General features: G+C 39.4%; 1 protein-coding gene across 2 annotated transcripts; it reads left to right on the top strand.

Moving 5' to 3' along the window:
* The first annotated feature begins 685 nt into the window (after positions 1-685).
* Positions 686-11,842, top strand: ppp4cb (protein phosphatase 4, catalytic subunit b). Of its 2 annotated transcripts, XM_053238629.1 has the most exons (10): positions 710-845; positions 1,451-1,524; positions 3,598-3,827; positions 4,061-4,112; positions 6,138-6,188; positions 7,311-7,412; positions 7,805-7,978; positions 9,390-9,516; positions 10,228-10,417; positions 10,886-11,842. In XM_053238629.1, the coding sequence occupies exons 3-10, from the start codon at positions 3,730-3,732 to the stop codon at positions 11,013-11,015; spliced, it is 924 nt and encodes a 307-aa protein (XP_053094604.1). In that variant the 5' UTR covers positions 710-845; positions 1,451-1,524; positions 3,598-3,729; the 3' UTR covers positions 11,016-11,842. The 2 variants fall into 2 exon arrangements, with proteins under 2 accessions (XP_026771403.1, XP_053094604.1); XM_026915602.3 differs by lacking the exon at positions 1,451-1,524 and having other exon boundaries at positions 686-845.
* Positions 11,843-13,148: the final 1,306 nt, after the last annotated feature.

Genomic DNA, 13,148 nt, shown 5'->3' with positions numbered 1-13,148 from the left:
TGTGTCGTTCGGCAGTGAGTCGGTTCTTTTGAGTGAACGTTGAGAACCGACTCACATAGTCGTTTGGCTTTTTTAAATTATTTTTAAAAAACTAACAGTGTAGTTTAATCACATTAGTGTTTTTAACATCTGATCTGTTCTTGAATGGTGAGGGATGAGTTCATGGGCTCTGACTCTTGAGATGTGTGTTTGAGGCAGCATAACAACGGTTTAAACGGATTTTAAAATCGTTTAAATAAAAAAAAATCCGATTAAGAAGGTTATTTTGTCGATTAGAAAGTAGAGTAAGATTTCATGAAACAAGTTAATCCTTAGTTAAGCAAAGAACAGCAATCGAGTTTATCCGCTTTAGAAAAAAAAAAAAAACAGGTAAGGAGCCGTTTGCGAGCCGAAAGAGTCGACTCTTATTGGTGAACCGAACCAAAAGATCTGACTCACTGAAAAGAGTCGGTATTCTCTCCCCCAGGCGGCGAGGGAGACGCTTTCAGTCAGCGAGACACAAGGGCTGTATTCAAAATGTGATTCAATCCGCTGAATAAAAGCACTACAGAGTGTATGAAGGGATGGATTTTGCACGCTATTAGAAAGCACTACATGTGCAGCAGGGAGCTGTTTGGGACGGAGCCGCGGTCTGGGCGGGGTGATGAGGGGGGATGATGACGCGGGATGATGACGGAGTGGGGGTGAAAGGGGCGGGGTGATGACGCGAGGGGGCGGAGCCTCGCGCCGGTAGATGGTGTCGAATGAAAAAAAACGGCGAGCCGGTTGAAAGAAAAAAAGACTCGCGAGGGAGAAGTTTCCTGGGTTTTTCTGAACTCACCCTAAATCCCAGTGAAGTGTTTCAGGTAATTTAAACAACCGCTTGTAATCGAGTTGTTGTAATTGTGTTGACTTCAGTGTCGCGCAGTTGTAGGTTTTAGCCGAAGTGCCGTTGTCGTAAAAATGTTCCAGGCCTAGCTAAGCTAAGCTAAATTAAGCTAAGCTAACGCTCCCTTCCCTAAGCACAGGAGCTGACATTTTAATATTTAATTTTTTAACACGCCATCTGTTGGGGTTCATTTGAAAATTCGCGGGTCGTCTAGAACAATCCCTAAGTGTGTTTTAGCAGTTTGAATGCTGAGAAAATGTGTTAGAATTGTGTCCTTAACCTGTCGCGTTGATTAGCTCAGTTAGCTTAGCTGAGAAGTCTGGAACGATGAGCTAACGGCTCTCAGGGCTAGCATTCCAGAGCCGAGCGCCTTAAACACAGTACACCCCCAAAATATATATCTAAATCATTCATATATACATAAATATTAATAATAATAACAACCTGGCAGGTGTGGGACGATAATAAACGCGTATTTCAGCCCTATTGTGTGACTTAGCCATGCTAAGATAAGCTAGCAGTGCTATTTATTAGTGTTTGCGTCAGAGTTTGGTTCCGCTGGCTGGAACTGGTTTTTCACAGAACTCACTGGATCACGGACAAACACTTTCTTGTAACTTTGGAGATTTAAAAAAAAAAAAAAACATCAGTACCAGGTAATATAAGTTATTTACATTATTTTAAGCCATTGTGGGAGTTGTCTTTGCTGAGTAGCATTTTGTTTTTATAGTTAATGAATGAAGTTTGGAGTTTTAGCAGATTCGCCATTTTTCTTTTTTTTATTCACTTTTACTTTAATTTAATTTAAGGCAGGACACTACAGGTGGGTTAGGGGTTTATTTTATTTTTTAAGCTATATTATGATTAGTATTCTCGAGTTTTAATATTCATTTTAATATGCTTGTATTGTAACTTTTTAGAAAATTACAGTTCTGAAACATAAGGTTTCATAAACTTGCCTATTTAATAAAAAAAAAAATCAAGTCTTTTAATGTTATTAGGATTAAAAAATTTCAGTGTTGAGACACTCTGAAGAAGAAAATCATTCACTCTTCTAATAATGTGGGTTTCAACGTTAAATTATCAACATTTATTTTGGAAAATTAGTACCAGTTAGGGATCACAGTGAACTTTCATGCATGTATGTCATCTAATATATATGTATATGTATGTATATGAGAGAGAGAGAGCTTTAGTTAGTGTGTTTTTAAGGTTTATAAAGGAAACTGACGTGTGTGTATATCACAAAATGTGTATTTTAGAGACACGAGGTGATTGTGCATGCAAGTTTCAGGTTATAAGGTGGACAAAAACAGTGACATTAACACTTTTCTGTTCAAATTTTTATTATTTTTTGTTTTGTTTTGTTTGTTTATTTTTTTGCACTACAGTTTAAGATGAGCTTTGTTGTCTTCTATCAGATTGTTTCTTTCTGTAGTGTCTTGCCTTGAGGCGTACAGAGACAGGGTGGTGTTGGTGTTTTTCTGGGTGGAAACGTGAAGCAGTTTGGGGCTGAATCCAGCGCACCCTGCACACTCCCATTATAACTACACTACGTCTGCCTGGCGATCGCTGCGTATCTGCCTTTACTCGTCACGTAATAGCTGATCTAATAGCCTACTCTAGCTTTTCTTTTCTTTTTAGTCTTTTCCCCTTTTATTTATTTTAATCTCCTTGAAAGAAAATAGAGAGTATAACACTGTGTATATACAGCTATAATGCACAACATGGACATTGTGTTAATCTCTATCACTGTATAAATTTGCAGACTGAATACCGACTGCAGTTTGAACATAAACTCTGTAAAGTTTCTTTGATACATCTAGGGCTGGATTGTAAAAACCCTCTCAAATGTTAACATTTCCTGTTAATAGCATCTGTCGTTCTGAACAGTACATTTTTCCTGAACTTATCTACTTCATATCTCAACCAGAAGTCAAGTTTTAAAGTCTCACAAGTTTTACAAAGTTTTTAAACACTGTGTTCAGACACGATCCTCATCGTCTCCTTTGATTAATTCAGTCGTTTCTCTTCTCGTTCTGTTAAAAGCTAAAAGCTTGCTCTGCTGTCATCCGTACAGCACTTGCAAACGCGCGTCTCTGTTTTGACAATGTGACGACACGTGAGTGGCGAACATTTTAGATCGCTATCTAACAGCTTGACAAAATCCTGACGTTCACTCTGATCTCACACTTAGCTAGAAAGGTTTTCTGGGCATCGTGAGACTTGAGTTTGTTAAACTGATTCCTTATCCGAGACAGTCAGTCAATGGAAGGTTAGAAAGTAACCTAAATAAAAATATTTCCAAGTGTTCTGGTAAAATACAGTATATTGATTTACTTAAAGTAGATATGTTTCTGTATGTTACTGTCATAAAATCTCCAGAAATTAGTTTTTCAAAATGTAGTCGTGACATCCGGCACATCAGCAGAGTCTGCCAGACCCCCGCCACCTCATTCATCAGGAAAATGACCTGAAACTGACCCCGATGAAGCGGTGGAGAACAATTGACATGTACTGTGCAAGCTGAACTGTCCGTCTATATTGTGTAGATTTTTTTGTGTCTGAAGCATTCATAGCCGCAAACATGAAAGCATGCCACTGTTCAGTGCGTTCATACCTGTGGAGCGACTTCTATAAACTAGTACACAGTGAGGGATGGCACAAATTTAGGTGTACCTAATAAACTGGTCATTAAGTGTAGCATGGTTTTATTCTCTATTCCGCAGGAGTCTTTACCGTCAGGATCCCTGCCACCCCAGCGCCGTATCCATATAGTGTGTTGTCTTGCTGTGTGAGTGTGTGTGTGTGTGTGAGAGTGTGTGTGGGGAAACGATTCAGCTTGCTTTGTGCGCTTCACCATGGGTGACATCAGTGATCTGGACCGACAGATCGACCAGCTGCGGAGATGTGAGCTCATCAAGGAGAACGAGGTCAAGGCTCTGTGTGCCAAAGCCAGGTAATAAACAACGAGCAAAGAAAAAATGCCTCTGACTAACGATAGCTCAATACTGATTTAACACTGTATTCCATAACAAAGCTGTCTGAAGTTATGATCGTCTGGATAAATGACATCAAAAGATCACCTACTTCTAGCAAAAAAATGAGAGGAAACAGTATTTCCTTATGCATGTTGTGATTATTTCCGTCCTAATTGCAGTGTGGGTTTGTTTTGATCTGTTTGTGTTCCAGAGAGATTCTTGTGGAAGAGAGTAATGTACAGAGGGTGGATTCTCCAGTCACAGTAAGTAAAGGGAATCCTCTGAATCACTCGAATTAAATGACTCATTGCAATTTAATGATTCACGGGAGTCAAGTGGATTATCGAAATGTTTTCATTATCTGTGTCTGAAAGTCTTGTTTTCTTCTGCTGGTGTTATTGGTAAAGAATCGAATGGCAGATTTCTCAGGCCCTGACCCATCCTCCCAACACATTTGTTTAACATCCAGTTATATTAAATGTATGTATAATGTGTAAAAGGGTTAGTGGTGCGTTCGACTTACTTCGGAAGCCAGAAGTCAGAGCTCGAAATTATTGTAATTTTAGCCGTGCGTTTGAGCTGCGAAGTGGGGGAACCGTGGACACCTCCGTGTTCGTCTTTTGTTAGCAGCAAGTTAGTCAGCTAACTGTGACCAGCGATCTGTATAGTGATTGATATAGATTTAACAAACTAGTATCTGTGTATGTTGTTTGATCTAATGCTAATATGTTCGTCCTGATGTTTGGAGGCCACGAGTTCGAATCCTGATGATGCCGCTAGTCACAGAGGCACTAGTCAATCGTGGCTGTCTCACCTCTTGTATGCAGAAGTCGGCGGATAGCTCCTTCCTCTGTGTACATTTTGCTGCCTCTCGTCACAGCTGGCTGGCTTCACGCGTCTCGGAGAAAGACTTTGTTTACGTGACTTTGTTTACCGTTGATGCTGTAAGCAGCCATGTTGATTTGACGTCACTTGCTGAACTCCCGACCTTCCTGAGCTCCCGAGTAGGAATTCTGAGTCGGACCTGTAGTCGAAAGCTGTATAAGTATTGAATACTGTCCTACCTTTAAGATCTACAGAAATGTCTAACTCCATTTTATACCACAGCGCTGTTGAATGCTCATTCTAATCATCATTTCTAAAGTAACAGCTCATTCACAGTTATTTAACAAAGAAATACTTACAGTCGTTATTGTGCTGAAGAAAGTTTATTTGACATTTATGGAATGAGTCTCTAGTGACAGCGCAGTAAGTTTTTTTTTGCCATAGAAGGAGACAGAAGAGTTTGAGCTTTCTGTGACAAGCTGAGTTTTTTTTTTTTTGGCTTAATTTCAAGAGGAAGAAAAAAGAGAGGCTGGTAAGGGAACATCTGTTTATTAACAGGAAATAACTTTTCTCACAGACGTTCTACAGTGTTAAGCATAACTATAAACGGATTTAAAAAGTATGAAGTGCTGTTCTTTAATGCTGTGGTAACAATAATAGTAATAAAAACACAGGTAGCAGTAACTCTGTTTCGCATCAGGCCACATCGCACCACCCTGTTGCCGATTATTTTCCTTTAACAGCACACGTTTGTACCATAGCCGATACGCTCTCAGATTTAGGTTAGGAAGACATTTGTTTTACATCAGAGATGTTCTAGATAGCGCAGTTTCGCACGATGTTGTGGAAAAACGATGATAAATATCATGAGATGAGACACCGTGCTGTGTGAAAGAGGGCTGCAGCTGTTCATATCCCATCATGGGCCACTGGGGATTAAATTATTTTTATTAAACAAGATACAATGTTTGCTTAATCTTGGAAAACATGTCTGTCCTCTTAACAGATGATTAGTCATCATAAGATCAAAAAAGTGTATGATCTTATGGCTTTTAATCATTTGCAAACAGCAAGGTCATGCAAATTTAACTTGCATTTAAATGTCATTGATATTTACTTAGATCTAGCCAATTCTGTGGGTTTGTAAAATGCTGTTATTTGCCAAATGCCACTATCAGATTGGTGCTGATGGAGTGATTAACATTTATGCAGTTTGTATTTCTTGTGTGTGTTTCTCGTGACTAAAACAGTGATGTCGAGAGAAGCTATGAAAAACCACAGTGTCTAGAATACACTCTGCTCACACCCATGCGAACAACAAACACTCAGCCTTTTAGACTTTTTTTTTTTTTTTTTTTTTTTATAAACAAACCCAGATGGTTGTATGTGTTCACATTTTTTGTTGTTGTACCTGGATAAACATGCAGATCGATGTAACATCACATGATCTTTTTCCCCCTCAGGTGTGTGGTGATATCCACGGACAGTTTTATGACCTGAAGGAGTTATTCAGAGTGAGTCTTGCGTTCACACCCACATATAATGTGCTCAGTTAAGTTACTGGATTTTAAATCATTTAAGTATCAAAGGTGCTAAAAATGATTTTAGTGAGAATTATAAATAAGAAATGATCTAATTTCCAGTGTAATGGAAAGATTTTATGTTCAAATTCTAGTTAACCACCATGATTAATATTCACATTAAACTATAACTGAGCCATAAAAGAGCCAAGTCCAACATACAAAAACACCTAATCAATAATCGTCCCTGATTGTACAGTGAGCTCGACAGTAACAGTATTGTGACATTGACGCATCACTGCCCAGGACATGCAGATTACGTTTCCAGGCGATCAGTTTTTCGTTCAGTTGCCTGGTGTACAAGCAGGTTCAACCAGCTGTTCATATAACTGCCACTAAAAATTTATCACACTCACTCGTCTAACAACCAGAAGGAAAAAGTTCGTCTCTGTACTGACTCATGCAAAGAAGAATTTGATATATTTTTTTAAATACAACACACCCCAGCTGGTTCACATATTTCCTAATCCTAATACTTGCTGTACGATGCACACACACACACACACCCAGAATGTGATCAGCTGTTGGTAGGAACTGTTTCTGTTTTTACTAGTCGTATTAATTGGCTTGGACAGATCTCTCTAGAATGTTAGAGTTGCACAAAACTGTAAGTGTAACACAACACACTGTCTGCTCAAGAATGAAGACGGTAGCGAAAGAGGATAAAGGTTTTTGACTACATGAAGTCGCTCCTCACAATAATTCATGCACTCACTCATTGTCCGTTGTCTGTATTAATGCATTTATTCAGCTGGGCTTGGCATACTTTTTGAGTTAATCTCTGTTAGTCATCACTTTTAGTCTAGATAATTGGACTTTCGGGCATGAGCCGGGTCAGCACATTGGAGTTTTCACTTTCCTGATGGGCTTGCTAATGGATTTATCATTTGTCCACCCCAAAGTATACAATATAACTGATTGTTATCTCAGAAGTTTTTATTTATAGAAATTGGATTTCTGGTTCTGTTTATTTTAAAGTTAAAAGGTCTTTTGCTTGCTGCATGAAAAAAAAAGTTATTTCATTAAAAGCATATTTAAATGGACTTTTCTGTACAGGTGGGAGGTGATGTTCCAGAGACAAACTACCTTTTCATGGGAGATTTTGTGGACAGAGGCTTTTACAGTGTTGAGACTTTCCTGTTGCTCCTAGCTCTTAAGGTTTGTAATTTGTTTCTCACTACTTTTTTTTTTTTTTATTGTTGGTTTAGTTTAGATGTGTGTGTTTGCCTAAGCTTTTATCCAAAATGACCTAAAGTGAAGTAGAAGTGCATCTGATCATAGAGCTGAGTAGTCAGGGGTCAGGGTTTTTTTTTTTTTTTTTTTAAGGGGCTGCCAGTGGTTCTCTAGCAGTTCTGGGATTTGAATAATGACTGTTTGTTCACTAGCACTGAGCCAGTGTTGCACAGGAAAATTCAGTGCATTAGCATTTTGGAGCCTAGGGTAGGGCATCTTGCTGGGAGAGAAAGTTAAAGTTCTACTAGCGCTAATGGTTAATAAAAAGTGACTTTAAAGTGAATTATCAGTCTAAAGTTTGTGGTGGTCCACTTCAGGTGCGCTACCCAGACAGAATCACGCTGATCCGAGGCAACCATGAGTCCAGACAGATCACGCAGGTGTATGGCTTCTACGATGAGTGCTTAAGGAAGTACGGCTCTGTCACAGTGTGGAGGTACTGCACCGAGATCTTCGACTACCTCTCCCTGTCGGCCATCATCGACGGCAAGGTCAGTCTAAAAACAACAAAAATACATATCGCTCGCTTACTTTGATATGTTTTTGGGGTAATGTGGTATTTAGAAGAAGAAGAAAGCCTTTATTTGTCACATATACATTACAGTACAGCAAAATTCTTCTCTTTGCATATCCCAGCATGTTAGGAAGTTCACAGGGTCAGACATGATGCAGCGCCCCTGGGGCAGAGAAGGTTAAAAGCTTTGGTCAAGGGGCCAGAAGTGGCAGCTTGGCAGTTTTTGAGGGTTTGAACCCCATGACCTTCTGATCAGTAAAGACCAATTTATACTTTTGCTTTAATGAGTCTTTGCATCGCCATGCAGAGAGAGATGAAACTGCTTCCTGATAATATAGTCTGTTTAAAAACCTTAAAACAGGTTTTAAAACTTAAAATCTCAGTTAAAACATATTCACTCTTAGTTTCTCAGACTTGTGTCATTTGCCGAATACTTTTTATAATCAAGTGTCAGTTATAATCAGGTATTCTTGACAGCCCTAGTGACTTGCATTTTAAAAAAAAAAAAAAAAAAAGCAATTATGTCCACAATGTCTTCAATTTATCGCAATATTAATATTAATACTCATATTGCAAAGCCCCTAATTGTAGGAACACAACTAGGACAATCTAGCCATTAGTTCTGTCTCAACAGCAGAAGCTTTGGTAAATAATACTGTCAGATAACTTTATTTGACTAACATTGCCTCTGAAACATTCTCAAACACCGTAGCACTTTGAGCTCACTTTATGTGCATTTCAAATGGCAGAAGTGGTGTGTGTGTGTGTGTGTGTGTGTGTGTGTGTGTGTGTGTGTGTGTGTGTGTGTGTGTGGGGGGGTGTGTGGGGGGGTGTGTTGTGTGTAAAGATGGTAGTGTGTTATGAAATAGTTCAGTTACTGCAACAAGATGCAACGTCCTGTGTATAGAACAGCACAGCTGTAGTTTGTTTCTCAGATGCAACATTAGACTAAACACACCGTTCTGTAACAAGCACAGCCATTTTCTGCTCTACAGACGTTGTTTGTCATGACGTTTGGAGACATAATAGTTCTTTTGCACAGCTTTTACCACGAAAGGAAAGAATTACTAGCTCATTTTCCACTACGCATGAGCATGCACCACAGGGCTTTTAACCACCGTCTATCGCCTTTCTTTGTTGTGTTTTGACGTATAAATGTAGCATACGTATAAATATCGGTAGTTACAATGTGGTGAGTTATACTAGTGTAAGCTTACTTTATAGAAGGCGGTTAGTTTGTGTCAAATATTTATCATTCGTTATCTTTACAAGTTATTTACTATGCTTGTATTATGTCTAACAAGAGTCTTATCTCATTTTTAAGAAGTCAGATAATCATTGGTCTAGACCTGATATGAACGATTTTGTGGTCTCGGTTTGCTCTGCAGATTTTCTGTGTGCATGGTGGCCTCTCGCCCTCCATCCAGACTTTGGATCAGATCCGAACCATCGATAGGAAACAGGAAGTGCCGCACGACGGGCCAATGTGCGACCTGTTGTGGTCAGACCCTGAAGGTAACACAGGATTTTTGGGATTCACAACAACTAGGGTTACATAGATTCAGGTGCCAGATGCTTTTATCCTAATCTGATCCATTTCAGACATTTTGTACTCACTGGTACCAGTGAAAAACTATTACTAATAATTAATTTTAATTATTCACAATTAAACATGTGAAAACATTTTTTAGAAGATTCTGGAAATCTTGTCCTGAAACCTTATGGCATGAATAGGACTGAGACGGAATAATACCCCAAGGCTTTTCAGTTATTTGAGTAATCCACTGCTGTATAAATTTCCTGATTTAAGCAGTGTTTTTTTTTTTTGTACTTTCATTTAGTCTATATCACAGCACTGTTGAATTCTTGAATCTGATTTGTCAGAAGCATTGATTCATTTTCTAGAACTGCAGCCCTTATAGTAGTGCCGGCTGTAAGCCAAATCACAGGTTTATATCAGTTCATTCGTTCTAATACATAATAGCTTCTACTGTAACGGTGAGATTTAGACATTTATGGAAGGAGTCTGCAGTGTCAGCGCTTTGTAAAGCAGAGGACTTTGTGAATGTCTTATTCCTCACATAATTGAGTAGTAAAATTGAATGAAATATGATGGTGGATGATACTATTTCCTGAATTAAAGCTAGGTTGGATTAGTCTGTACAGATGTTTATGAAGATGCAGAAATTGCACCAGGCGTCTAAATGATAATGTGTTTGTGTGCAGATACCACGGGCTGGGGAGTGAGCCCAAGAGGAGCGGGATACCTGTTCGGCAGCGACGTCGTGGCCCAGTTCAACGCCGCTAATGACATAGACATGATCTGTCGAGCCCACCAGCTTGTCATGGAGGGCTACAAGTGGCACTTCAACGAGACCGTGCTCACTGTGTGGTCTGCACCCAACTACTGCTATAGGTGTGTGTGTGTGTTATTTTTAAAACAGGAAGTGTTTGAGACCATATAGTTAGTTTCATACAAACACTCGAATTGTATTAGGTCGATATTAATGTTTATGTGGACGTCGAAACCTTCAGGATAGGGTCTCTATTGCACCATTTCCACAGACATGGGGTTGGAGGCAGGAAACCTGTTAGCCTTAAGACACAGTTCTGCCAGTTTGAGTGATTATGCAACCAGAAACAGCATAATCCCCTTGCCCCCCTTTTATTTTATTTATTTATTTATTTATTTGGCTGTCATGTTAAAGACTGACCTCCGAGCCATGGCTGTTGTTGGTCCATCGATTCGAGTCCAGCTGATCGAGCCAAATTTAATTTTTTGGACTTTTTCCTAGCACTGGCACTGTGATGATGGAAATGTGCTGTGTGTAAACTGTTCTTCATTTTTACTCCTACTGAGTAATTTTTCTCTCTTCCCTGTCAGGTGTGGGAACGTAGCAGCCATCCTGGAGCTGGACGAGCACCTGCAGAAAGAGTTTATTATATTTGAAGCTGCCCCACAGGAAACCAGAGGCATTCCCTCCAAAAAGCCGGTGGCTGACTACTTCCTGTGAGCCTGCCGCAACTGTAGGAAAGGAAATGCCGCCTTTGCAGGAAGCGTCATCATATATTTACCTGTGTTTCTCTCTGTCCCACCCTTCCCTGCCCAGGTGTCTTAACTGTGCGTTCTTTTTCTTTTTAAGACTTTTTCCTTTTTTCTTTTTTTTTTCCTTTTTGTCTTTCTGCTTATTTTCTCTCTTAGCCACGCACTGTCACCTAAACTTCTGTTCTGTCTCTCTCTCTCTCTCTCTCACACACACACACACACACACACACACACACACACGGACAGAGACTGGCTTTGTAGTTCCTCATACTGCTGTAAAGTCACTTGCTCTCATAAATACACTGTAGCTGTATGCAGTTCTAACCAATGTGAATAGCACTATGGTCAGTTGAAAGCAGCAGGGAAATGGAGGTAAAGACGGATATGGTGTTTTGCAGACTCATCAAAGAGCCCTCGTTTGTTTAAGGAAATCTATCGGATATCCGCATTACTTTTTTTTTTTTTTTCCTTTCTTTTTTTTTTTTTTTTAAACTCTTTTCATCCTCTGTACCCTTTGTTTTAAACATGTGGGCAAACGAAAGTGACACTACTGCCCATTGTTATAGTTTATGCATCTTTTTTTTCCCCTCTTGAGCCTTAGTCTTACAGGTTTTGACTTTTGTGAAGGAATGCCTACGATCCCTGCAGTGATCAGGAGCCACACTGGAAAGTATTGGAACAAAACCAAACTTTTAGGCAACATGCTTTTTTTCCTCCCATCTGACTTCTCTCAATAGAGGAAATGTTGATTTTTATTATTTTGTGACAATAAACTGTACTTTTGTATGAACATAATGCTGTGTTGATGCTTGCTTTATGCATTTGAATAAAGATGCATGGCTACCTGCATATAAGGTTTTAATAATCATAATGGTATATACATAATGTTTATAGATATTAATAATGTACACTCACTGTCCACTTTAACGGGAACACCTGTATACCTGCTCATTTATGCAGTTATCCAATCAGCCAATCATGTGGCAGCAGCACAATGCATAAAATCATACAGTTGCAGATCAAGAGCTTCAGTTAATGTTCACATCAAACATCAGAATGGGGATAAGTGTGATCTCTGTGACTTTAACCGTAGCATGGTTGTTGGTGCCAAATGGGCTGGTGTGTGGATTTCAGAGACTGCTGATCTCCTGGGATTTTCACACACGACAGTCTAGAGTTTATACAGAATGGTGCGAAAAACAAAAAACATCCTGTGAGTGGAGGGTCTGCAGCGTGAAATACCTTGTTGATGAGCGAGCTCAGATGAGAATGACCAGACTGATCTTATCTGACAGGAAGTCTATAGTAACTCAAATACGCTCTCTTTACAACTGTGGTGAGAAGGCACAACACATCAAATCACAAAAGTGGATGGGCTACAACAGCAGAAGACCACATCAGGTTCCACTCCTGTCTCCAGTGATCCATGGCGACCCTGACCAGGATAAAGTGCTTACTGAAAATAAAAGCATGAATTTGTTGTTACCTTCCTGTGTAAAGATGTAAGAGTGTATCTATAGTAACTATCTATAGTAATTTTACTGTTTTGAGGCATATTTCACATATTTATAACTAGAACTGGAATTAGACATACACTACATGACCATCACACCCATAAGTGGTTCTTCCCCAAACTGTTACCAAGAAATTGGAAGCACTCGATTGTATAAGATGCCTTTTGTATGTTGTAGCTTTACAGTTTCCCTTCATTGGAACTAAGAGACTCAAACAAAGCAAGGTCCATGAAGACAAGGTTGGAGTGGAAGAACTCGGTAGCCTGCACAGAGCTCTGATCTCAAACCCTATTGGGATGAACTGGAATGCCGACTTCTTGCTGGACATTAGCTCCCAACCTCCTGCTCCCCTACCTGGGAATTGTCCTTGATAACCAGTTGACATTCAAGCCACATATTGATCATATTGTTCTTAAACTTAAATTAAAATTAGGTTTTTATTTTAGAAATAAATCTTCTTTTCCTATCAGTGCCAGAAAGTAATTGGTATCTTCAACATTCTTACCGATACTCGACTATGGTGATATATTAGATATGCATGCCCCAGTGCAATGCTTTGGAAAATTAGACACCCTTTATCCCAGCGC

Source organism: Pangasianodon hypophthalmus, chromosome 12 (assembly GCF_027358585.1).
Source record: "Pangasianodon hypophthalmus isolate fPanHyp1 chromosome 12, fPanHyp1.pri, whole genome shotgun sequence".
NCBI classification, from domain to species: Eukaryota; Metazoa; Chordata; class Actinopteri; order Siluriformes; family Pangasiidae; genus Pangasianodon; species Pangasianodon hypophthalmus.
This window is presented reverse-complemented; position numbering and strand designations above follow the sequence as displayed.